The following is a 27,933-nucleotide window of genomic DNA, read 5'->3' as shown; positions in this document are numbered from 1 at the left end:
GGGCAAGTCTCCCCCACAAGGAGATTGGCGAAAGCCATTGTCACACCGATGGAGGCGGCATCGTCGACCAGTGCTGGGAGGATATCTCCCAACCCATCTCAACAAGGAAAGAAGGCAGAGAAGTGGAGTGCCCTTACCAGCAGGTACGCCTGCTCCTAAACCTGCATGCTCCCCTCGTAGGAAGAAATCCTGCCCCCAAAATTAGTCGAAGTTCTGGGCGTCGGTCCCACCGTCTGTTGATGACGGGATGGACATCGAGCTTCCATCTGCGGATGTAGATGTTGATATTGTTTAGGTTTAAGATGTTGATATTGATAGTGTTTAGGTTTAAGAGCATCTTGTCGCTCATAACCTAACACTCTTTTAGTCCACACTATGTCACCGTTACAGTGGAGTTGTAACGGTTATGACAGGTATCTTGCTGAGCTGCGTCAGGTTGTTAGTGAGTTTGTGGCGAGTATAGTCTGTATTCAGGAAACCAATCTCATACGGTCTTGAGAAATTTCAGACTATACTCGACAGAATGATATTATGCTTACTGGGTGTCTAGTGGCTTTGGTATTTCTGTTTGTTCTGATACCTATAGCGAAGAACCCCACTGGAAGCAGTTGCGGTGCGTGTACCGCTGCCTGTCATAACAACATTGTGTAATGTTTATTTTTCACCGGGCCAGCCTCTTAATGTAAATGATGTAATTGATCTTCCACCTCCATTCCTCTTATTGGGCGATTTTAACGCCATCACCCTACGTGGGGCTCTAATACGCCTTGCCCCAGAGGAAGGGAGTTGGAAATATTACTAAGAGAGCTGGATTTATGTATTTTGAATACAGGTGAACCAACTCATTTCAGCGTACGTTAGGGCACATACTCCCACATAGACCTTAGTGTATGCAGCCGAGTGCTGGTTCCTCTGCTTCGGTGAAATCTACACTCTGATTTTTGTGACAGTGACCATTTCCCTATTATTCTTACTTCATTGAAACAAAGATCTGTCAAGGCTCCTCCTCGATGGATTCTTAAACGTGCTGATTGGCCAAAGTTCACAGCACTCACTACCTTTACCGACTCAACTGGCCGGAGCGTAAAATGGCGATCTAACTTGCATAACACGTTATTCTTCTTGCTGTTGAGGGGTCCATTGCATTCTTTTCAGTGACTCCTCGCCGAAAACTCATTCCTTGGTGGACCGAAGAAATAGCAACAGCTATAAAAGAACGCCGTCGTGCTCATAAACGCTATCATAGGCAGCCTACTGTGGCCAACTTGGTAACATTTAAAAAGCTCCGTGCTAAGGCGCAAGTTCTTATTCGACAGAGTAAGAAAGCTTCGTGGAGGATATATGTGTCGTCTACGACGTCACATGCACCGTCATCTCAAGTGTGGACTAAACTTGGACATATTTCGGGTATACAAGGACCATCTTTAGTACTGAGAATTTCCATTGCAGGCATTATCTTCACAGATTCACCTACTACTTAATATCTTGAAGTTTCTTAGCGGCACTACTTGGGGGGCACATATTTTATCTAGGTTAGAGTACGGCAGTGCAGCATATGGATCAGCAAGGCGAAGCGTCCTAGCCTAACTGAATAGCATTCACCACAGTGGAGTTAAGTTGGCAACGGGAGCTTTTCGTACAAGCCCCATCGCTAGCCTGCTCGCTGAATCTGGTGTGCCGCCTTTGCACCTGAGGCGCCAGCAAATGCTTCTGTCCTATGCTGCAAATTTGTGACAGATGCCACTTCACCCGAGCTATCCTTGTGTATTCCACAATAGAAACCGTCAGCTGTATGCTGCTTACCCTTAAGCAACGCAGCCGTTTGGAATACACTTGGATAGCAGTCACAGATTATTTGATGTACCTTTGGTTCCTTGTCTTGTCAGATGACCAAGTGGGGTACCTCCTTGGATAGTACAATAACTTGAAATCATTCTAGAATTGCACACCGGCCCAAAGGAAAACATGGACCTCTCTATTTATCGGAGACACTTCCTGTCCGCTGTTGGCCGGTACTCTGATTCGGTCGTTGTTTTCACAGATGGTTCAAGGGCAGAAGTGGGAGTAGGCTGTGCGTTTTTTGTTGACAATAACAGGTTTCTTTTTCCTCTACCGAAAATCTGTAGTGTGTACACAGCAGAGCTCTATGCCATCTGTGAAGCTCTGCGGTGTACACTGTCCGATGAGTGCCGGCAATTTCTGCTGTGTACCGACTCCTTGAGAGCTCTACAATCTATAAATACACGTTTCCTTCGGCACCCTCTGGTGCAGCGTATCCAGGATTTGCTGGGCGGGTGTTCAGATGCCGGCACAGGAATTTCGTTTATGTAGCTCCCCAGCCATGTGGGTGTAGAACAAGGCTGCCAAGGAGGCTGTCACCTTGCCCTTGTTGCCTTACAGGGTTCCTGCCAGTGACATATGATGGTGGAGTATTGCTTCAAGGACAGAAGATAGTATTGGGACGATAGATATAGGGCGGTATGATGAAATATCATGTTTGTTGCAGCAATGACACTGTTGTCATAATTTCCCTTCTTAAACATAAATTTTGTTATTTTAGTTTCCGCATTTGTTTGCCTTATAAAACTTATATGTAGTGCGCTCGAAATGTGTTATTTTAAGTCACTTTTCAAATAAAGGCTAAGTCTTTTCCTCCTTGCTTTCGGGGAATCGCACATTATAACACTAATATGAACTTTTCTTACTTGCTACATTCTTTCATATTCAGATGCTTTTAGCGGAAATTGTTAAAGCTGGCAGTTTGTACTTTGCTGTGGTGGGGTAAGAGTAAGAAAGAGTACTGTAGACATTGGTTGTTGGTTTTTTTTTTCCAATATGTAGTGAAGGCCTGTGTCTGAATGCTCAAAAATACATAAAATTTATTGATGGATTATATGTGAAATAATGGTGGAATACATTCAAAGCATTAACTGGAGTCAGAGAAGGCTGTAAACTTCCAGATTATTGTTCAGAATTTACATAGATCATATACTGTGCAAAGCATAAGTTAGCTGGGTATGGTTAAAGAAAAAAACGTAAAGTTTTGAATGACTTTGAATTTTGTGACCTTTATTGACAAGATCAGCAATTTAACATAGAATCTGAGCCACATGAATTTTCAATATAAACATATGTATGCATTGGCTGGGATTTAAACCATATGGGACTAGATGTCTTGGTGAGGAAATGAGAACAGTTTCACTCGTCTGCCATGCCCCTATATTGGGACTCACTGTAATGGAATGCTTGTAAGTCATTTGACTAGACTGTGATGGGGCACACTTTGTTGAAAATTTGCTGTCAAATGTTTTGGAACTTGCTTAGGTAAGGAACTTGGAGAAGTTCTCTATTCTTGGATGTGAAGTAAGAGAATACAATTGCTACCTATCTGTTGAAAACGATTAAAGACTGTTGTTATCGTAGTTGTGAGAGGTTGAGACATTATGATTTATAGCTCCATGCATGTGGTGTTTGTGAAGGTTGATAGTCTGTATGACTGTGACTGTACATTAGTGTGAATTAATAATAAAGTGGGTCTAGGCTTAAGAAGGAAAGAATCGTTTAAATCTTAGGTATTCTTAGAATCAACTTGATAAAAACCACTACTAGTTGGTCAATAAGGAGATTTTAACCCACTTATCTTCTCACTTGTTTCCAAGTCTTAATATACTCCATTCCAGGCACTCAAACCTGCATTAATTTTGTAGCAAGGCCTGGGCTGACTGGGTAGGAAGCTAATATGCAAACCCTTGCCCACAATTACTTTTTGTGGACTCTTTGTTTCAAAATAGTTTATAATTTCACAGGACCAAAAAAAGGAAATTAAGATTGCAGGTGATCCTCAATGTGCTGATGTGGAAAGCCTGCTCAAAATCCATGGTACTGTGGCCTGATGAGTAACAGATCTTAGAACCGGAGTTTTAGAAAATTTCTTTCCATTTCTGCTGCAAGCAACTGTCAAAATGATGCTATAAATCAGCGGTACCCAAACACTGCACAGTTCAGTGTGTACAGTTACCGCACACTGACTTTGCATGATATAGAAGTTGATTCCCATAGGAAACCTGACTTTGCACGCGTGAAGAGCTTGGTAGGCGTGTCCGCTCTCGGGGAGAGAGAGACGTAATGTGGTGGGGAGCACTGATCGTAGAGTTGGGTAGGTTTATTGTATGAGTTTGATGTCTTGGGAACATAGCATACATGGTTCAGGATGGCAGTTCGTTAGAAGTGCTGTTGCAAACGCATTGCATTATGGAAAGTACATCAAAAAAGAGAAGTGGTGAAAATTTACAATCCTTTAAAATGGATTAGGAATTGCAGTTCTTTGGCACGCCTGACGGAAACAATTCTAAATGATTATTATGCCATTGGACTATCGGCAGACACCAAAAATTTACTATCGAGCGTCACTATAATGCTGTCCACAAAGAAGAATATGACACTTTAGTAGGCAAAGACCGCAAAGCAAGGCTTAGGGATCTGAAAAAATATTTTAAGATCCAGTCTTTTGTGGTTTACAGCCGCAGTATGTTCAATAGTGTCCTCTCCTACTTTCAGGAAAATGAATGGCTAGTAACAATATAGTGCTGAAAATAGCGTCAGAGCGTTAATAAGGTACAATAGCATTTCGTATGTGATATCTTCTTAAATAGAATGTATTGTCACAGGTTTACTCAAACAAGGACATATCGTATGGATTTGTATTTGTTTATTGTATATGATGTATAAACCACAAATAATATAATAATAAAATAATGTGTGGTGTGAAATTTTCGGACTCAGAAAGGATGACTGCTACGACTAGATGGCTGAGGGGTCGTACTGTTGTTAATCTGTGGGGAGGGAAAGTAGTAGTCGAGTCGGTCACACTGGGAGTAGTAGTTCTGAAGGGGTGGTAACTTAATGTGCAAGCATGAGGCCAGCTCATCGCACAGCATAACAGTGTGCTGCACAGGTGCAACATTCCTGGCCACCACTGCTATAAATGAATGGTTATGTTGTTTTTTGTGTTGATATTAGTATAATTTGTCATCGCATACTTCAGAAATATATATACACATTTTTTTTCTTTCCCCAGGTTTAGTTAGAGCTACTGTTCAGTGTGTGGGACCATGGTTTTTACGCTCATGGCATGGAACTCCTGCGACTGATGCAAGTGACCTAGATCTTGGCCAATCAGAAGAAGCTGAAGACGAAATAACTACGGTTGCCTTTGACAAAGATGATGTTCAGTTCCTCAGGAGTCTTGATCCAAAAGATTGGAAGGTGAGAACATGTGGTATATACTTTGTTTATTATTTAGAGATATTTTTATAATTCGCTTAATATTTAGTTTAAGTAGGTAAGGGTTATTCTGCCCGAAGGCAGGTCCGAACCTCCGCAGAGGTGTTCCTGAGCCGGAGTTTACGTGCGGTAGGGTGGCCAGTTCCTTTCCGCTCCTCCATTCCCTTACCCCCCACCAACAGCGTGTGGCAACCCATCCAACTCCTGACCACGCCCAATGTTGCTTAACTTTGGAGATCTCACGGGATCCAGTGTTTCAACACGGCTACGGCCGTTGGCATAGTTTAAGTAAAATATTCCAGTACATACACCATCTATCTATCATACCCTTATATATTTTCCAGATCCTGCCAGGGTTTAGGTGTTAAAAGCACTTTCCCATCTTCCTCTGTCTAACCACTCTTGCTACTCTTTAACTATGTTCCAGTCCAGGATCATTCTTAATTTTCCTGATCATGTCCAACCCCCTTTAGTATCTGCCTTTTGTTCTCTTTCCTTCAGTCCTAGCCTCCATCATCCACCTTGGTGTCTGCTGTTGTTCCCATCCATTTGTTCCAGTAATCATTTCTGCTGCTTTAGTTTTTGCTACCTGAGCTTATGAATTAAACTCCAAAATCTGCCTGGCTTTCAATCCTATTTAAGTTGACTTTAAAATCAAACAAGGATAGGATGCCTTAGTCTGCAAACTTGCTTCCTTCTTACTCAATATCATGAGTCACAAACTGTGAACTCGGTACAGTAAGCGTTGCTACTGCTTGATTTGATTTTTTTCTTGCTGTACTGTCATTCCAGGATGTCTCACATTCTAAAGTACTTAAAATGGTTCACCTGTTCCAGTTGTTTTTATTTCCAACCTTTCTTTATTAGATTTTTTCCTAATTGTCTTCACTTTAGTGCTGGACATGTTGATTTTCTTATAATACTTGCTGCAATCCATTAGATTGCTAGTTTTTGTCCATCTCTGTTAGGATCAAGTAATCAGCATAAGCCAGGCTGCTTACTTCATTTTTACTCTCCACACTCCCCTCCAGCATTTTCTACCTTTCTCTAAACAGTTCTTATAAATCCTGATCAATTGGAGTGAGAAATTTTGGCCTAGCCTAAACTTTATTTTGAACCAAGAACCTTAAGTGTAGCCTGATTATCAGTAGAAGTGCCTACAATTGCCTATCATGACCTATCTTTACTTCATAATATTTAAAGCTTCATTGCATTTAATCAGTATGTGTTATGCTACAGGACTTGCAGTGTAATCATTTAGGTTATTTGCAATCTAGTAGGTGTGTTGTTTTTTAGTCGGTCAGAGGTAGTACAGGAGCAGTTCGAAGATTGTGTCAACTTTGAAATTAACCTCTTTTTACTATTAATGGGAAATACCAGTTTACTATTGTAATGTAAGTCGTACAGAACCGTTTCTGTTCTCCAGGTACCCTTGTATTATGACTATATGTATAATGATGTAATAACTAGAAACAAGAATTATAGGCACTGAAAACAGTTAAAATAGGCAGGCATATAGGCTCTTAAATTAGCCGAAATAGGCATTTAAATAGGCACTAACATGTAAAATAGGCATGAAAAAATTACCTATAATATAATAACATGCTCAGTTACTATAAAAGGAATTTACTAGCAACGTTTCAATGTTTTTCAGTAACGATCTTGTTCTCCTCTCGTGCATAATGTTTCTTTACTGAGAGGAAGGACAAAACTTCAATGAAGTCACTTCATCTGGTTTTATTTCGCTGACAGCAGCTGCCTTTCCAGAGGTTCGGTCAAAACTTCCCCTGATTTCTTCCACAATCCTAAATGACTCCACCAGGGGCATGCCACTCTTCAACAACTTTGTGATTGCTCCCAGCAGCTTGTTGAAATTTGAAGATGCTCCAGTTTATGCAGGGGCATATTAGCTCCCAACATCGCAGTGCATAGGTCTGAAGAAAATGGTTGTTGCCATTAATGCTTTCATGGCCCGTACTTATAGACATGATATTGTAATAGGTTTTTGGGCTTGTGCCGTGTCAAGAAAATAAAGTGAAATTCTTAACGTTTCGCAGAAAACTGTGATCTGCGCCCTCAGAAGAATTCTCGACTGTCCACAAGAAAGGCTTCTTAAACAATGACACTTTCGAATTTGGAACGTTCTAATAGAAGTAGAAATGGAAATGGTACGTTTATTCACCACTAGATGGCCCCCAGGGCGTGGCACAACGCTAGCGTTTTCGAAGCGGAAGCTGACCGAACTATCACAATCGGACTAAGCGGTTTGCATAATATATGACAGGTGTAAGACATAGACATAAGCCTGGAATGAAACATCTGGCGACAAGGAACGTACAAATTTGGAAAAACACAGAGACGAAATAACAATAGTGAAGGCGCAGGGAAGGGAACTACCTACGTAAATTCTTAATGGCTGGCAACCAGGTATTACTTAATTGATAGCCGGTGTTCCTGTTGAAATTGTTAGGATTTCTATGTATTTCCACAGCTTCCCGTATAATCCAGTACCTGTAGTGTCTAGTGTAGGTAAGAGCTCGGGTATCTTGGAACATGATATCATGACCCGACGATTGCCGATTTGTTAGGTTGGTTGAGACGAATATTACGTTCATATTCTTTGACACGGGTACGAATGGACCGGCATGTTTGGCCGATATATACTTTGCCACACGTACAGGGAATTTCGTATACCCCAGGATGTAAAAGTGGGGACAATTTGTCCTTGGTTTTACTCAGACTGTGAGCAATTTTAGGGGCGGTGCCAAACACGGATTTTATATTGTGTTTGCGGAGGACCTTGGCAATTCGATCTGTGGTGTTGTGAATGTAAGGCAAGTAGGCAGTTCCCTTCACTTCTTCCTTCTGTGAAATTTGCTTGGTCATTTCTCTGGGATGCAGGACTCTATGAATTTGCAAATCACTGTAACCATTACCCTTAAACGCGACTTTGAGCGTGTCCATCTCCATCCGGATATGTGATAGTTCGGTCAGCTTCCGCTTCGAACACTAGCGTTGTGCCACGTCCTGGGGGCCATCTGGTGGTGAATGAACATACCATTTCCATTTCTACTTCTATTATAACGTTCCAAATTCAAAAGTGTCATTGTTTAAGAAGCCTTTCTCATGGACAGTCGAGAATTCTTCTGAGGACGCAGACACAGTTTTCTGCGAAACGTTAAGAATTTCACCTTATTTTCTTGACATGGCACAAGCCCAAAAGCCTATACAATATCATGTCTAAAATGGTTGTTGGTCGCTGCCCAAAGTGGACTGGTAGAAAAGGCTGCGTTGATACAGATTTCTGTACTCGTATCAGATGCATCGCAGTATTTCTAAACTGATCTATGTGGTATTTTTCTTACTTTTTTTTTTTTTTTTTGCTAGGGGGCTTTACGTCGCACCGACACAGATAGGTCTTATGGCGACGATGGGATAGGAAAGGCCTAGGAGTTGGAAGGAAGCGGCCGTGGCCTTAATTACGGTACAGCCCCAGCATTTGCCTGGTGTGAAAATGGGAAACCACGGAAAACCATTTTCAGGGCTGCCGATAGTGGGATACGAACCTACTATCTCCCGGATGCAAGCTCACAGCTGCGCGCCCCTAACCGCACGGCCAACTCGCCCGGTCACATTTTATCTGAAAAGTAATAAAATTGACATAAATTGCATTGTCCCTATATCGTAAATTTCTACAGTTGGGCTAATTGGCAATAATGCTTATCATGCATTTGGAAATAATTTGAGTGCTGTTAAAAACTATGTTGTTTATATTTGTATTGGAGATTGTTAAACACTATTACAATACAAAATGTAGTATGCTGTTATTTGACAATATTTGTGATAATATTGGAGTCTAAAAACATGATAATTATTTGACGATTATGACATATTAAAAGATATTACAATAGAGATAAAAATCAGAAAATGCATTCCATTTAGTTGTCAGATGGCGTATTGTTAAAAACTTATGGAAAGTTGAGCAGTGGTAATGGTCGTTGGTTCTTGAAGTTATAAAATATTGATTTTCATTTATTTGCTTATAAATATTGGAGAATTTTCATATGGTCTGGTTCCTTTTGAGATAATAGTAGTTGGAAATATTGGTGCCGTAGGCTATATTGAAGTCTTTGTAGGCGTCATTAGACCATCTTCTTTGATGTGGTAAGAGTTTGTAATGGGTATGACTCTTTGCTGTTGGGCGTGTTGAGGTGAGCGTATTAGTTGGAAGGGAACGTTGTTGTCATTCGGTGGTTAGCCAAAGATATGATGAGTTCCCTTCGGCCGCTGAGATGTTAGCTTACGTTGAGAGTTTTAGAGTAACTGGCCTTTATCACATGTAATCACAGACCTCATATCGATGTCTCATTGACCTACGAACACGATCCCAAACGCCAGGATTATTGCGTGTGTCCTCACACGATGCCACAATTCGATTCCGAATTCCATCGATCAGGAAACATTCGATCCAAGTCAATGAGACATCTATGTGAGGTCTGTATTCCAGTAGGAGGTGGACATTTTGAACATCTTCTGTAATGAAACGAAGCATTTCCGGTCACATGTTGTAATGAACTATTTTGATTGTCTACATATAACAAATACATAACTGAAATTATGCACCCCATTTTTTTAACACCCTGTATAACATCCGGGAGTAAGTCGCTACAATCTATGCCATAAATAATTGTGTTCACACTGAGTGAAATGGTCGTTTAGGGGAAGGCCTAAAATTTAATTCTCACATATTGGCCCTATCGACAAATTCTACATAATAAAGTTATATATTATTAAATTTCCTATCATTTATGTCTTATAGATTTTTACCATTCCGGGTATGATAACAGAGATATTAATGAATTTGGATTTTTGTTGCTAAGTCCATATCAACGCCGAGATATGAGAAAATGGGTGAAAAGAATTTAATGAAAATTGGTATGTAAAGTCAGGGAATAAGAAACTACAGTCCAAGCTACAAATGATTTTATTCACCCTGTTCGAAATGGTAGTTTAGGGGAAGGTGCCAACATTTATTTTTTAATTACCTATCTAATTGGTCATATCGAAAAGTACTACATAACAAGAGTTATAGAGAGTACAATTTCTGATTAATTATGTCTTATTCAGTTTTACTGTACTGACTATAATAATATTGTGAAGAATGAGAAAAAAGACATGAAGGAATGATCGCTTGAATAATAACACAAAAGGGAGTCATAAAAGAAAGGAGGACTCACTTTACGTCAGATGCTCGAATATCACAGAGTCGGAAGAAAACTAAATGTGAAAGCCTGCAATATAGACAGCTCATAAAATTGATCAGTAACATTACATTGACCATTGATTGTTGTGATGTGCTTTGTGTATTCTGCTGCCATTTATCTCCAATAGATGGGATTACTGCTGCGTACCTAGTAAAACAGCCTGCTTGAATATTGGTGGGAAGTAGCTGGGGAGTTAGATCTCCCTCTTCTTTAGCATGCCATTCCTCTGGTTCATAAATGTTCTGATACTACTGAATCATGTTTGTGGGTTACTATAGTCGTGTCCTAGTTCGTGAACCATGGGCAACGGCTGAGTGGCCTAGTAAGTGGTCCTGAGAGTCGGGATACCAGTTGCTATGGAATGGGAGTGGGCATCTCGGACATATTCTGAGTCGTGGCCCTCCTTGTGCTCAGGCGGCTAGGACTATACAATTCACCGGCGGTCCATAATCTGTTAGAGGAGAGATCATCACTTGGACTATGTGCAAGTAGGGTAGCATCCTTCTTCATGAATTTACCAAGCTCAGAACATTTTAAGCAAGCCTCGGACCTATGGGAGTAATGGAGTCCCACTCCCATTTGACAGGCGAGGGACTCCTTGGAAACAACTTGGCGAACGAAATGGAATTTGATGGGGAGCTATCAATATTAATGGGGCTTATGGAAGAAAGAAGGTAGAACTGGCTGAGTCATCAAAGAGGATGCATCTGGATGTGCTAGGAGTAAGTGATATTCGGGTAAGGGGAGATAATGAGGAAGAGATAGGAGATTATAAAGTGTACTTGACGGGTGTTAGAAAGGGAAGGGCAGAGTCTGGGGGGCTCTTTATCAAGAATACCATTGCACGCAACATAGTTTCTGTTAGGCACGTAAATGAGTGAATGATGTGGGTAGATTTGTCAGTTGGAGGAATTAGGACAAGAATTGTGTCCGTGTATTCACCGTGTGAGGGTGCAGATGAGGATGAAGTTGACAAGTTTTATGAAGCATTGAGTGCCATCGTGGTCAGGGTCAACATCAAGGATAGAATAGTGCTAATGGATGATTTCAATGCGAGAGTTGGGAATAGAACTGAAGGATACGAAAGGGTGATTGGTAAATGTGGAGAAGATATGGAAGCTAATGGGAATGGGAAGCGTTTGCTGGACTTCTGTGATAGTATGGGTTTAGCTGTTACGAATACATTCTTCAAGCATAAGGCTATTCACCGCTACACATGGGATTCTAGGGGTACCAGATCCATAATAGACTATATCTTAACAGACTTTGAATTCAGGAAATCTGTTAGGAATGTACAAGTTTTTCGTGGATTTTTCGATGATACAGACCACTATCTGATCTGTAGTGAACTAAGTATCTCTAGGCCTAGGGCAGAGAAAGTGAAATCTGTCTGCATACGAATAAGGGTAGAAAATCTCCAGGACGAGGAAATTAGACAGAAATACATGGATATGATTAGTGAGAAGTTTCGAACAGTAGACAGTAAGCAGGTTCAGGATATAGAAAGTGAATGGGTGGCATACAGGGATGCTGTAGTAGAAACAGCAAGGCAATGCCTAGGAACGACTGTGTGTAAAGATGGGAAAAGGCAAACATCTTGGTGGAATGATGAAGTGAGAGCAGCCTGTAAACGTAAAAAGAAGGCTTATCAGAAATGGCTCCAAACAAGGGCCGAGGCAGACAGGGATTTGTACGTAGATGAAAGAAAGAGAGCAAAACAAATAGTTGTTGAATCCAAAAAGAAGTCATGGGAAGATTTTGGTAATAACCTGGAAAGGCTAGGTCAAGCAGCAGGGGAACCTTTCTGGACAGTAATAAAGAATCTTGGGAAGGGAGGGAAAAAGGAAATGAACAGTGTTTTGCGTAATTCAGGTGAACTCGTAATAGATCCCAGGGAATCACTGGAGAGGTGGAGGGAATATTTTGAACATCTTGTCAATGTAAAAGGAAATCATCCTGGTGGTGTTGCAAACAGCCAAGCTCATGGGGATTAGGAAAATGATGTTGGTGAAATTATGCTTGAGGAAGTGGAAAGGATGGTAAGAAAACTCCATTGTCATAAGGCAACAGCAATAGATGAAATTAGACCTGAAATGGTGAAGTATAGTGGGAAGGCAGGGATGAAATGGCTTCATAGAGTAGTAAAATTAGCGTGGAGTGTTGGTAAGGTACCTTCAGATTGGACAAAAGCAGTAATTGCACCTATCTATAAGCAAGGGAACAGGAAGGATTGCAACAATTTTCGAGGTATCTCATTGATTAGTATACCAGGCAAAGGATTCACTGGCATTTTGGAAGGGAGGGTGTGATCAATCGTTGGGAGAAAGTTGGATGAAAACCAGTGTGGTTTCAGACCACAGAGAGGCTGTCAGGATCAGATTTTCAGTATGCGCCAGGTAATTGAAAAATGCTACGAGAGGAATAGGCAGTTGTGTTTGTTTCGTAGATCTAGAGAAAGCATACGACAGGGTACCAAGGGAAAAGATGTTCACTATACTGGGGGACTATGGAATTAAAGGTAGATTAGGTTTACCGAGCTCGATAGCTGCAGTCGCTTAAGTGCGGCCAGTATCCAGGATTCAGGAGACAGTAGGTTCGAACCCCACTATCGGCAGCCCTGAAAATGGTTTTCCGTGGTTTCCCATTTTCACACAAGGCAAATGCTGGGGCTGTACCTTAATTAAGGCCACGGCCGCTTCGTTCCCACTCCTAGCCCTTCCTTGTCCCATAGTCACCATAAGACCTATCTGTGTCGGTGCGACATAAAGCAACTAGCAAAAAAAGGTAGATTATTAAAATCAATCACAGGTATTTATGTTTACAATTGGGCTTCAGTGAGAATTGATGGTAGAATGAGTTCTTGGTTCAGGGTACTTACAGGGATTAGACAAGGCTGTAATCTTTCACCTTTGCTGTTCGTAGTTTACATGGATCATCTGCTGAAAGGTATAAAATGGCAGGGAGGGATTCAGTTAGGTGGAAATGTAGTAAGCAGTTTGGCCTATGCTGACGACTTGGTCTTAATGGCAGACTGTGCCGAAAGCCTGCAGTCTAATATCTTGGAACTTGAAAATAGGTGCGATGAGTATGGTATGAAAATTAGTCTCTCGAAGACTAAATTGATGTCGGTAGGTAAGAAATTCAACAGAATTGAAAGTCAGATTGGTGATACAAAGCTAGAACAGGTCGATAATTTCAAGTATTTAGCTTGTGTGTTCTCCCAGGATGGTAATATAGTAAGTAAGATTGAATCAAGGTGTTGTAAAGCTAATGCAGTGAGCTCGCAGTTGCAATCAGCAGTATTCTGTAAGAAGGAAGTCAGCTCCCAGGCGAAACTTTCTCGGTCTGTTTTTAGACCAACTTTGCTGTACGGGAGTGAAAGCTGGGTGGACTCAGGATATCTTATTCATAAGTTAAGAGGTAACAGACATGAAAGTAGCAAGAATGATTGCTGGCACAAACAGGTGGGAACAATGGCAGGAGGGTACTTGGAATGAGGAGATAAAGACTAATTTAGGAATGAACTTGATGGATGAAGCTGTACGCATAAACCGGCTTCGGTGGTGGGATCATGTGAGTCGAATGGAGGAGGATAGGTTACCTAGGAGAATAATGGACTCTGCAGTGGGTAAGAAAAGTAGAGGTAGACCAAGACGACGATGGTTAGGCTCGGTCTCTAACGATTTAAAGATAAGAGGTATGGAACTACATGAGGCCACAACACTAGTTGCAAATCGAGGATTGTGGCGACGTTTAGTGAATTCTCAGAGGCTTGCAGACTGCACGCTGAAAGGCATAACAGTCTATAATGATTATGTATGTATGTATGTATGTATGTATGTATGTATGTACTGAATCATCATAGTACTCCAGCTATTCAATCCCTACTCTGAAGCGGTGATTGGAATGAGCAATGTGCACAATTAAATGGAATAACCGCGAACCGACTACGTTGGCAAAGCATGGGGAGAGGTAATACTACCACGTGGCACGTTCCAGGTGGCGGATAGGGGGGTCCTAACCGGCTTGCTGGCGGACTTGAGCGAAATAAAATAGCTCTTGTGAACCAAACACACACACACACCTGTGTGTGGGGTACGCAGGCGAAGAATATACCCACGGTATCCCCTGCCTGTCATAAGAGGCAACTAAAAGGGGCGACGTAGGGATGTTTGAATTGGAATCATGAGACTACTTATAATTAGTACCACCATGCTGGGTCGCTTTTACTTGCGTGTAGTACCACTATGTTAGGTACACAATAGATTTGTGATTAGTAGCAACAGCGTGTGAATCAGGGTGAGTTTTACAGTACCTGTGAAGTACCACTATGAGCGACACCATGGGTCTGCCTTGGCTATGGTTAGTAGCCACTATGTGAGGAACAGCATGTTTTGAATTCTGGTCAGTGGATGATTTTGGACTTTTAAATTGTCATTACATTTCGTCGCATTTTTACCATTAGGGGCCGATGACGTAGATGTTAGGTCCCTTTAAACAACAAGCTTCATCTTAAATGGTATAATGACACAGGAGTGTTAGTGGCTGTCTGCGGCCTGGTCATTCTAACTCTGGAAATTTGAACTGTTAGATCGATACTGTAGTACTTTTCTTTGTTGTATGTGTTTAGATCTCAGCCCGAAGGCTGGTTGGATCCTCAACAGTTCCGCCATCAGCTGTCATAGATGGCCTAGGCATCACTGAAGAGGCATACTAGGGAAATGCGGAGTGAGGTAGTTTCCCGTTGCTTTCCTCACTGAGCCAGAAGTTGCCGTTACATATCAGTCTGCCAAGCCAACTGAAATGCATGCACCAACTGACCCTATGAGCAATATCTTCACACCATTCGTAGCAGGGACTGGCTGCAGAAGGAATGGCATTACTAACAACACTCATACCTCAGTCACTTTCATTTTGTCAAAGCCAAGGATAAAGCTGAGACAGATCTATGAAAGTAACAAAATTGCTCTAGCCCATACCAGAAGACATAGTGCACTGTAAACACTAGGTCCCGCCAGCAAAGGCACATACTTTAAAAGTGAGAAAATGTGCTGTTTTTCATTTTATCGAATATTTCATATGAAAGCATTACTTTTAATCGTGACATTCATACTGACATCATTGTAACGACCTATGTTGACTTCAGTTGGTAAAACTATAAGGACAGTCTTTCTCAGAATTCTGTAGCGAAGCACGTGTACAACAGCTAGTTATTTGATACAAGTAGCATTGCGCTTCGCATAATTGCGCGGGTGCTTGATGCAATATATTAATCTATCTATTTGCTAAGTAATGGCATTTAAATGCATGACCGATGCATACGTGTGGAGCATGAGTTCATACTATTTTCGAAAGGCTTATCAGAGACCGATCATCTCGCTCACATTCTTCCTGAGAGGCAATAGAGGTGTGTCATTTTCAGCCTTGTAGCCTCGTTATAGCAACAGTCGGGCTTGGAGACAATAAGTGTTATAAATAGATCATAGTATTGTATTGCGCAAGACATGTAGAATAAGCAGTTTTGACCAATTGTATCTCCTGATTTTTCCTGATTTTCATATCAAAATCTCCTGATTTTTGGTTTTATAAAGTTGGCAGGTATGAAAAGGTTTTTTCCTGGGAAATTAGCATGGAACAGATTATATTTTTCAAGTTCAGACCTACGAAATTTACCTGCAATACGTAGGTACTCACCTAAGAAAGATGTGTCAGGATGTATTATGATGTTTACTTGCTCATAGTTGGATGTAAAAGAAACCCAGGATATTCTGCCTAGTATTTATTGAAATTATTTTAACACTATCTACAAAAAATCATGTACGTATTTACACTTTTTCAGTCACTACCACTTTTAACACTAGTGGACCCCCAAGCATAATGGGTGGAGCCACCGTTTGCACTTTATGCACTGTAAAGGGGATCTCTTTACTGGTCCACCATCTTTCTTGCTATACATAGCACATCATCTTAGGTTACGTCCTGGAATTTTTTCCAGTAGCGCTCCGGGAGGACTTGGATCTGTCGGATGTTGTGCTGGAGATAAGAGGTTCTTTTCTGACATCCACTCATTTTCGAGTTCAAGAATAATGGAAGATGTAAATTTTAACCTCGTCATTTTCTTGGTAGAGGAGTTTTCCTTATAAATGATATATGCATTCAGCACCATTCTCGCAAAAATTGAAGAGAGAACCTTCTTCCAAAACTTGAGTGTCCGGTGCTCATCTAGGTAAGTGTATATCATCATATTCAAACCATTAACACCCCCCATAATTCGTTGCACTGGTGTATAATTGTCGGTTTCGTTACCTCCTTGGGAGGTCTGTTTTTTCTTGCTTTGGTGGTAGTTTTGCTTTCGGCATTGGAATGCATAGACAAGAGCAAAACTGGATGTTTTTCAGATTTTTTCTCCCGGTAGCCAGCTAGCAGGACCTCGTCCTTTCTTAAGTACTTAGCCTCACCAATAGCAAATTTACCTTTCGGTTCTGAAGGGATATCCTTCCTGTTTCGCCAGCGAGTACCTGTGAAGTATGTGCCCTTAGAAAACAAATGCTGGGCCAGACTAATCCTAGTAAAGAAATTGTCCGTTACCACATGATAGCCCTTCATTAGGTAGTAGCCTATCGCCAGTAATGTAATCATAACAAGAAATGCTAGTCCATGTTTCAGTATATTTTTTCCTATCGACATTGATCTTTGCTCCGCTGTAGCAGGAGAAACCCAAACAATAATGCGATATTGAGTCGCACAGCAACCAGAATTTTATCCCCCATTTGTGATTTTTTTTTTTTTTTTTTTTTGTTTTTTTTTTTTTTTTTGTTTGGAAGATGCTGCAACAAAGAGGAATGACATTTTGTTCCAAAGAGTGACTCTTCTATGCTAAGGTGTTGGCTGGGAGTGTAATGTTGTCTGAACAAATATTGTTGGTGTGATCCACAAGAAGACTGAAGCGAGCACATGGCCTGGTGGAAACAATGAATCATTATTCACAAGGTGGAAGAATTTCAGTATTAGCTCGAATCTGTTCCTTGAGAACATCTTTGAAAACCATAGGATGACTCGAGAATCAGTGTTCCAGTATGAAGATATTGTTGGTCTGTGTGTAATTCCCATCTCTAACAATACAGTGATAAAACCTTTCATTTCCTTTAGGGCAACAGGCCGCCACTTCTTTACGCGGGAATTCGGCTTCAGTTGTTGTGCTGACCTCAAGAATTGAGTAGCGTATCTATTAGTTTCTGTCACCATTAGCTGCCACAGAGCCCAAATAAAGAAAAGATAAAAACATGAAATACGTTTTGCGTTGCAGGATGGGACATGCGTTGAACCTGGATTTTCCAAGTAGACAGGTGCAGGTTGATAACGAGTATCACTTCCTAAGAAAACCTCCCGAAACAGATCTTTGGGGAGCATTACTGCTATCATCATCATCATCATCGTTATCGTTATCCTCACTCAGGACCATTATTCACTCCATAACTAAGTTCAGAATCCTCCCAAGATCACAGATATATTCTCAGCACTTACTTGCGCAGTTCCTGCCGTAACCTCACTACTGTCACTGTCCAAGTCATTATTCTCAGAATCACTCCCATTGAAGAGTAAAGTGCTCAAATACTCCACTAACTCATCATCGTTCGCAAACACTTCACCGTCAGCATCATACCATGCTGCCACTTTCACTAGCTACTCACCGACACTTCATAAAACACACACAAAGTCCAAGCACTCATAAAACCCGAACAAGCAAATGTAGTGACAATCTGCATGCAATAATGAAAATTCTTTGCCTATATTGTCCTACCACAACCAGTTTTTCCACCCATCAATGAAACAATATTCAGTAATTAGTGTTTATTAAGTCACTAGCGAGAAGAGCACAGTCATGCTCCCGGCAGTTTTAGCGAGAGTTGGGAGGAGTGCGATCTTCTCGGCACTCTAAAGGTTAATGCACCTTTATTTTATAAATCTTTATTTTATGAAGTGATGGTTCAAATGAATATTTTCTTTCTTGAAAAAAAAAAAGGTATTTCATGATCAAAAACATGAAGAAAAAATATTATTACTATCAAAAACTGCATTATTTTAGAGAGGTGGTGTTTCCTATGCCACATATAAAAAAATAGAGCTTTATGTACAATATTGCAGTCACAATTATTATTATTATTATTATTATTATTATTATTATTATTATTATTATTATTATTATTATTATTATTACATTAATGTGAAATTTTGTAATCTTACATTATATGGAAATAGCTGCAGTTCTTGGTTTGTTTTAGGTAAAAAATTGATTAGTAATATGTATTTCACACAAGCTGAACACTCAAAAGTTCACTTATTGCCTTAAAAATATGATACAAGGAACTATTTATTAATATTTACACATGTTTACGACGTTCTCTAGCAAATGTGCTTAGGGAGGCACAAAGGGTGTACACTCTTCTTACACTGTTTACTTATGTATCTGGTCTTTTTCCTTTTACCACCTTGAGTAGTACTAATCTTGCTGCATACAGAACAGTTGTGGTTTTTTGTAAAAGAGTAAGGGGTTCTTTGCCCGCCCGTGGGAGCTGAAGTGCCGCTTGGTCACCAAGCCACTCGGCAGCAAGTTCCTCAACTAATGAAATTGTGAGGTCAAATCTTGATAGGGGTTTGTCTGTATTATCTTTATACAAAATGTACAAGTTGAGTATCATTCTTCGAAAAATATGAAATGTCAGGTTTTTCCAATATTTTTGTGTCCGGCGCTCGTCTAAATAGCAGTATAGCATTTGATCTGATGAGTTAAATCTGCCCATATTAGAATTGTACTGCCGAATAACAGATGGCTTCCTGGTTATAAATAACTTTTTCCCTTCTTTGATTTCATTTCACTTTTTGCCTCAACCTTTGTAGACAGGAGAAGTACTAGCTAGTGCTAGCATCTTGCAGCAGACTTACTCCCGCAAACTACTACAACAAAACATCAGCTTCTACAAGGTTATCAGTGCAACTAACTTTAAAACTGTTGTATTTAGTCTTGTTTAATCCAATACTAGTCCAAAACATGTATTAAACATTATTAAAATGAATAAATTACTTGGAAAATATTTTTTGACGGAACATCCGATCAGTTGGACGTTGGTGTTTTTAGACTGAACCTCGAATGTCCGATCAAACGGACATTGGCGTTTAAAGGGTTAAGTTTACTGATTAGCAATTCAATTAGTTATACATGGCTAGTTGCGTGTAGCACCTCCTTCATCTTGATGACAACTGCAGTGTAGCATGACAGGGACTCCACAAGATACCGGAAGTGTGGGAAGTCGTACAATTCCATGACCATTGTACAGCCTCCCATAATGCACAGGGATTGTTTGGAGAAGGGTCATCGGCGCACACATTTTGCTTGACAGCATCCTAGATGTGCTCAATGGGATTGAGGTCTGGTGATCTTAAGGACCAGGCAGACATCCTCATGTTCGTAGTGTGGTTCATCCAACCAGTCAACCACAATTCGGGAGCAGCTGGATGGTTTCAAGAACTTAACTATTATTACTTGAGTAAAAACTTTTACATTTATGGTAATAGGGTATCTAATCCTAGTTTGTAATTTAAATTTCAAAGCTTCGTGTTATAAATAAAGCCTTACATAGCTTTAAAATTATACCTTAAAAATAATTTCTGAGAAAGCTCTTTGCCTGTAGATTTGCAGTGTGTCTTTAAAACCATGAACATTTATTGCCACATATTCTTAAATTATTAAAGAAAAAATGTAGCATTTTGATTGGCCAAAGTGCTCGCCAGTACTTCAAGGCCACCTGCTGGTCTACTGCCGGCCATGTGCATGACGACAATTCTAAAGGGCACACGTGCATGGGTCATCTGGTGTGAAGTTTCCTTGCTGTATTCTACATAACTGAGAAATCAGTTGTGGATTTGTTGAGAGTATTTCACGTTGTCCACACAAACATTCATCATCATCATCATCATCGGTTTCCTGGGTGTGGTGTACAAGCGCTTGCCATTTTATCTGTCAGAGTAAGGTTCCTGTTCCTCTGCATCTTCCCATTTTACATTTTGGCCTTCCTACTGGTCTTTTCCCTCTCACTTCTCCACCACAAACATTGTCCACCTAATTTACTGTCATGGGAACCCAAAGGATAGTGTTTATATGAGGTGATCGAAATTGCTTATGTAGTGGAGTTTCATACTGTTTATATCAAAACGAAGAACATCATCGTGAGCTGTGTTGCAATGATGACTGGGATAATTGTAAGGATTTTATTAATGGCGATCAGTCTTACCGCCTTCCCGTCAAAAACCAATGCGAGTATGAAAGTCTCATGTCTGTAGATGGTTAATACGCTGGTTATTTTGTTGTTGTTGTTGTTATTATTATTATTATTATTATTATTATTATTATTATTATTATTATTATTATACACACGCACAACTCGTCACACTACTAACCACCACAGGAGAATGCAAAAGTAAATAATTATCACATTCTGTACTTAGCGGGTTTCACAGACTTAAGGAGTAACATCTTTACATAAAGATATGGGCAAAGTTAAATGATTAAAAATTGCAGGCATCTAAAGGCAAACCTGCAATTTCAACCAAACTCGGTACACATGATCTACTATCTGGAGAAAAATACTGTTAGGGTAAGAAACCTCTAGCACTCCTATGGTTGGGAAGGAGTGACATGAAGAAAATAATTGAAAATGACCAATAGTAGTGTTGAATCCATACATTTCAGGATAGCTGAAATGAACAGTGGTACTCCAGATGCTGTTTGTCGCCATCAGCATTGGGGGGAAAGGGTTGAAGAACAAAATGGCCAAAATTTAGTGTGTGTGGTTTTTTTCTTTTCCCCCCTACCAGCTCCCCTACGGTTGGGGGTTGGGAAGGAATGACATGTAAAATTCATTGAAACATATTAATGTCGGATCCATACTTTTCGGGATTGCTGAGATGAATTGTTACACACTGGATGCCATTTAAGTCCATGTTCAGCCTCCATTGGTATGGGGGTTCAGAGGGGCTTAAAAAAGAAAATCTACAAAACAACCGAGATTAGTGTTCAGTCCACAGGTCTCTGGTTCGCTAGCCTAATTGGTGACAGTCCCCTTGACAGTTCGAATAGTCTAGATCATATTTATAGCATGACTCGTATATATGTAGCCTACATTTATCACTTATTTTTAATTTATTTTTTAGTTTTGAAAAGACTGGCTACTTCCCAGACAATATGGGCTTCAACAAGAATAAAGTTCCTTGCAAAACAAAATAATCTAAAATGTTCAATTAAACACACAATAGTAACTCTAAAATGACAAAATAGTTCGTAAAATATCAATCAACGTCACGAAAAAGAATCTACGAAAATTTACTCGACATAAAATTAACAGGTAATATACAGTAAATCCTAAAAATAAACATTCAAGAAATTACCTGGGCAATCCATGGAGCAATTTCATATCAAGACATGTTATTTGACCTATTCATAATGAATGCTGCAGAGCAGCATGTGTCTTCTGCTATTTAATTAATTTAAAAATCATGTTAGGATATCTGTATTTGAACAGACGGAATCAATATTGCTTGTCAACAGCTGCAGCATGCTATTGCTTAAAAGCTTACTTAAATCATGTTAACTGTCACTCTGTAGTATAGTGAACCCTCTTTCATAAACAATCTTTTTCGTGTCTCGTTTTCCATTAGTCACTACCCACTAGTTAAGAGTATTGCCCTGTTGGTGTATGGTCCCTGTTAGCAGCTAATGTTCCACTTGTGAATCGTTTATCATCTAAGGATTGTATTACAATAACTTCTCATGTATATGACCCCCATATGGGAATGCTGCCTTGTAAGGCTTTGGGTAACAAACAGAGACAAGCATGTAAAACCTCGTGGGATTTAGTCTTTGATCTATTTAAACTGGGCGAGTTGGCCGTGTGGTTGGGGTCGCGCAGCTGTGAGCTTGCATCCAGGAGATAGTGGGTTCGTACCCCACTGTCGGCAGCTCTGAAGATGGTTTTCCGTGGTTTCCCATTTTCATGCCAGGCAAATTCTGGGGTTGTACCTTAATTAAGGCCATGGCTGCTTCCTTCCCACTCCTATCCCATCTTTGCCATAAGACCTGTCTGTTTCAGTGTGATGTAAAGCCACTAGCAAAGAAAGAAAGGATCTATTTCACTGCAATTCTTTGTCTTCTTCACTACTCTGATTGTAAATTTAAACTTTTCATAACTGGGAACATTTTCCCTTCCAGTGGCTCAAAAATGCAAAATTTTCTGACGTGTCTTGACTGTACTGTTATTCTCTCCAGCATTCATTACCTTGTCATATACAGGGTCTCTCTTATAAACTAAGACTGAATGCACGGTGTTTGTACCCTGCGGTATGGCAGCTATCTCACCTGAACTTACCTAACTGGTAACCACATTCTGGCTGACGCGAGTGAGTTCCGTCACTGTAATGTTTTCTTTCTGTTCCTCCAATGTGCAAGGATTTATTCGATACACTTTTTCTTTCGTTTACCCTATAAGTAGAAATCACACACTGTTAGATCTGGAGGATACGGGGGAAGTAGACCAGGACTGATCACTCTGTCTGCAAACACTTCTGAGTTTGTAAAGGGAATCTTTTGCTGTATGAGATAGGGCTGAATCTTGTTGAAACTACCCACACGAATTTTCATCCTCCGTTAACTTGTGAAAGAACAGTGTCAAAATGTCATCTTGGTACCTCTCTGCATTTACTATCGTCTCGAAAAAAAAAAAATAGCCCCAATCATTCATCTTGCTCTAACACCACACCAAACACCACTCTATCTGTCATAATGAGGGACTTCATAAACACTAATAGGATTTTCTGCACACCAACAGCGAGAGTTATGACTGTTCACACATTAATTAAGATGAACCCAAAACTTTTACATACGAAAATATGATGTTGCAGCGATAACTGTGGCAGCATGTTAATAACTGAGATTCAGACTGGCGACTGATGCATGCCAGGTCGAACACAAGCAGGATGCTTGCAAGGTCAAAGACCACGCGCGCGACTCCTATATTGTAGCTTACATATCACAGGGTAAGAACACTGCTTTGACGGTCTTAGTTTATATGAGAGATCTTGTAGTCTTACATTATTAGATTGAGTTAACAGACACTCTAAAGTAAAGACTGTATTTTCCATATTGGAGGGGGGCTGGGCCGATAACCTAGATGTTAGGCCCCTTTAAATAACAAGCATCATCATCTATATGCTGGGCAGTTTGTTACTGGTCTTGACCCACTACTGAAATAAAATGCCAGGAACAAATGAGATTAGGAGGTCACAGAATAAAACAGTAGTACTGTTCTAGACTAAAAGGAAAATCATTTAAGATTTCCACATATATATTAGGAATTGAGGCTGTACTGTGTTTATCATGTTATCTTAATGACCTTGCTGGTACTTCTTTGAAACTGAAACCTAATACAGTAATACCTGTATAAGACGCTCCTGTTTATTACACTGTTCAAGGTAATACATGCTTTTTGCGTAGTCCCTAGACATTTCCTGTGGAAAGCAATTATAAAATACCCCTTTAAATCATGAGCTGCTCCCATGTAAGGCACTCTTTTTTGAGGGAATATTCTTCAGTTTTAGCAAAGTTTGGAGGAAATGGAATATTTTACTCCCTCGTCGCAAGTGTACCTACAAGCCTGAAAAAACCTGTAAACTTGGCTAGGTTAGGTGTTGCCATTGAGACCTCGCAATCAGCTTATGTTAATATCACCCTGATGAGTCTGCAGTGTGTATGGAGCACACATATGAACTAATTCTGTAGAGGCAAGGAGAGGCCAATTTAAGATTTCTTGGAAACAAGTTGTTCCATTCAGTGTAGAAATCACCAAGAAGGAAATGAGAGAAGAGAACCTTTTTTCACATACCTTACTGGTTAACCTCGACAGTTCTAGGATTGCCTTTTAGTTGTGTTCATTATATTGAAGGTTGTCTGTGATTGTGAGTGTTAAAAGGAAAGCACTCTCTGTATCAAATTAATTTATATAAACCCAATGAAAACACTAATCCAAACCAGAAACAGCTTGCTGATTCATTAAGAATTCCATCTGTGTTAAAAATTATATTTAAAAAAATCGTGATTCATTCACTGCAGCTGCATCATAAGGAGGATGTATATTGTATCTACAATATGGTAAACTGTACTTTAATAAAATGATAGTCACTTAGTCTCCTTTATCATGAGATTCATGAGAAACATCCATGTTACTATTATACTGTTTACTTTCTCCCTGCTTAATATGTGGTATTCATGTGCTTCTTTGTACAGTGCCCTATCCAGGTTTTACTGTAGACACTGAACATTTAGTTTTTGAAAAACTCTTGGTTCCTCTTTTATTACATCCTAGATGTAAAGTCCCAGCTATCAACTGACATTAAATACTGTAGTCTTGAATTTGAACATGCATGACCTAACATTATTGATATAATTTCCAGGAACAAGACCACTATGCTGTTTTGGGATTAAAGAAACTTCGGCATACAGCGACTGAAGAAGATATCAAGAAAGCCTGTAAGTTTTATTTAACAAAATATTGTCTTGGTGCATTTTTAGCATTAGGTTTAAGAATGAGGACGTATGCTTGTGGGAATTTATTGAAATCTGTTTACATTACTTTAGCTAAGTTCCAAAATATTCAGTCTGTTTTTCCTTCTAATCACTAAACTTTTCCAGGTTGATTTATTTTCTATCTGTATCTGATAACACTTTTATCTCTTACTGATTTATGTGCCTTAATCATCTTTAATTATTTATTTAATGTGCTTCATATGTTATTACCCCAAACTTCAACCATCAGTAACTGGCATTTTGTGTCTCTTTCTTTGTATCTTTCTTTTTCTGCCCTCTATTACGGCAATCACCACCATCACAATTCATGTAGCTGCAATATTCAATATACAATGATTCTATAATTTTTAATCATTTATATCCAGTACTTTTCTGAATCAGTACCGTTAATCATATCCTTCTCATATTCCCATTGCTTTTCCTTTACATCATAATGTAAAACGTTCTACTGCTATCTACTTCTGAAACAAAATAGTTCTTCCAATTTCATTTCAGTCTTCTTTCTAATATCTTTTGATTGTTTTAGCAACTAGGTGTAGAAGTGTGACTCAAGTCCATTGCAATCCCAAAGTTTCAGCTTCTTTTATCATGGTTCTTCAGCTTCATTTATTCATACTAGTTTTTCCGCTCTTATCTCTAACTGTATAGTTGGCTCCATGGCTGATGTTCATTGTCTTGGCCTTTGGTCCTCAGGGGTCTGGGTTTGATTCTATGTTCAGCTGAGGGATTGTAATCTCAAACTGTACATTCCCATGGCTCGGGGATTTGGTATTTGTGCTTCCCCCAACATTTTTTTAAACTCGCACACTAAATACACTAGTCTTCACCCCGCTGACACGTAGTTCCCCATATGCTTCAGATGCTGCCCACACTTGTCAGAGGGTCTGCCAATAAGGAACCAGGCTAGCGGTAGCCACACAAAATTATTATTATTATTATTATTATTATTATTATTATTATTATTATTATCTCTGTAACTGCCATTGAAATGTCTGTTCCTTCTTATCTTGCTGTTCTAAGATCTTTCTTTCAATTGAAGGGCTAATTGGATGAAGGTGCTGTGTTACAATTTTGAAAAAAAGTGGTTTTTCACCATGAATGAATGTTGTATGTGTTAGATTACCCTGACTCTCCCTGATGCTCAGGAACATGTAGGCTATATTTTATTGATCAAAGAGTTATGTCACACACAAAACACTACTATAAGAGAAAAAGGAGGTATGAAAAACCTATATGAACATGCCTCCTCCTTCAACTGGAATAGTGACAAGACCTGTAACGTAGCTCCATCATTCATCAAATGCTAATAAACAAAATGTGTTATCTTGGTCATGACACTAGATAAACAGCAGTTTGATGCTTAAAATGCTTCAAGTGAAAAAATTAATCAGTGACAAACGATCTTATCTTCGTTCTACACGCTTGACGTAAATGCAAAAAATTCAATATTTTTCAGTTCCCTAAAAATAGTGCCCATTAAAAGAACAAGAAAAGGGGCCCCATGTCAAAAGGTGGCATCATATAAGTACTTCACAACTTTTGATGGTAAGGAAACAGTTGTATGCAAAAATGCATTTTCTTCACTGTAAAAAAAAAAAAAACTTCAAAAGCACATGAAATAAGGTAAATCTCTTCTTACTCCTGACAGAAGGGGCCAGCACAGCAGCAGACCACACAAAATTCCTGAGGAAGTCAAAGAATATATTAGCAGCACATTGCACAATTTCCTGCTGTAGTATCATACTGTTCACTGACTCTTGCTGTAACCGAAGGAAAATGCACAGTTTCATATAGGAATTTTGAAGGGACAGACAAAAGCTGTTGTTATAACGGGGTTCTCGTTATATACTGAACTCGTTATAGCGGACTTCTACTGTTTATTAATTATTGAGGCATTTTAATTGATCATAAACCATTGGAGATTGTGAAATTAATTACATTTTTATAACATATCACAAGAAATTTAAGAGTTTGTCTCTGTTGATTCCCATTGGAGCCACCGGCAGTGTCAAGTAGCCTACGCAGTGGCCAGCATCTTGGTAGGTGTGTAGGTATGCTAGGTACCAACTGATGAACCCAACCTAGCAAATGAGGGCGATACGCTGGCAACCAGGAATGAGTTAGCTGGAAAATTTATAATGTCCAATAACAGACCATTTACTCATTCGGGACAAATATTTCAGATTCCCTGTGGGAATCAACATCTATCATTTTCTGATGTGTTGTAGTCCATGTGAAACTATCAGGTGAAACGTGCCTCCATATTGTCCCTTTTCCAGGGTCACTAAGCTAACTGCGCGGGAGCCCCACGGGTGGAACGTTCGCAGAGTCAAAGTTGCTATACCGGGACATTATCTTTTAATAATTTATATTCGCAGGTCACTGGTGACAGCTGGCACAATGAAATACACAACAAAACAACAGTGAGCATTTATTAATAACATACAAAATTCTGGACAGACAAAAGCTGTTGTTACAACGGGGTTCTTGTTATATACTGAACTTGTTATAGCGGACTTCTACTGTTTATTAATTATTGAGGCATTTTAATTGATCATAAACCATTGGAGATTGTGAAATTAATTACATTTTTATAACATATCACAAGAAATTTAAGAGTTTGTCTCTGCATCAAGTACAATACATTGATAATAAAGTAACACAGAATACCCTGTTTGATGAATGTTTCAAAAAACTCTAGATAATAGCCTCAATATCCAATTAACATATAATGATGACAAATTTTCAATCTTA

The 27,933-nt window shown here is 39.6% G+C and overlaps 1 protein-coding gene across 1 annotated transcript in view; it reads left to right on the top strand.

Moving 5' to 3' along the window:
* Positions 1 to 27,933, top strand: part of LOC136863061 (dnaJ homolog subfamily C member 2) — a 153,538-nt gene that overhangs the window by 18,430 nt on the left and 107,175 nt on the right. Inside the window, exons 2-3 of the mRNA XM_067139391.2 lie at positions 5,078 to 5,265; positions 25,047 to 25,122. Of these exons, the coding sequence (XP_066995492.2) occupies positions 5,078 to 5,265; positions 25,047 to 25,122 (264 nt within the window). The remainder of the gene's footprint in view (positions 1 to 5,077; positions 5,266 to 25,046; positions 25,123 to 27,933) is intronic.

Source organism: Anabrus simplex, chromosome 2, assembly GCF_040414725.1.
Source record: "Anabrus simplex isolate iqAnaSimp1 chromosome 2, ASM4041472v1, whole genome shotgun sequence".
Classification (NCBI taxonomy): Eukaryota; Metazoa; Arthropoda; class Insecta; order Orthoptera; family Tettigoniidae; genus Anabrus; species Anabrus simplex.
The sequence above is the reverse complement of the archived record's forward strand: the minus strand, read 5'-3'. Positions and strand labels throughout refer to the sequence as shown.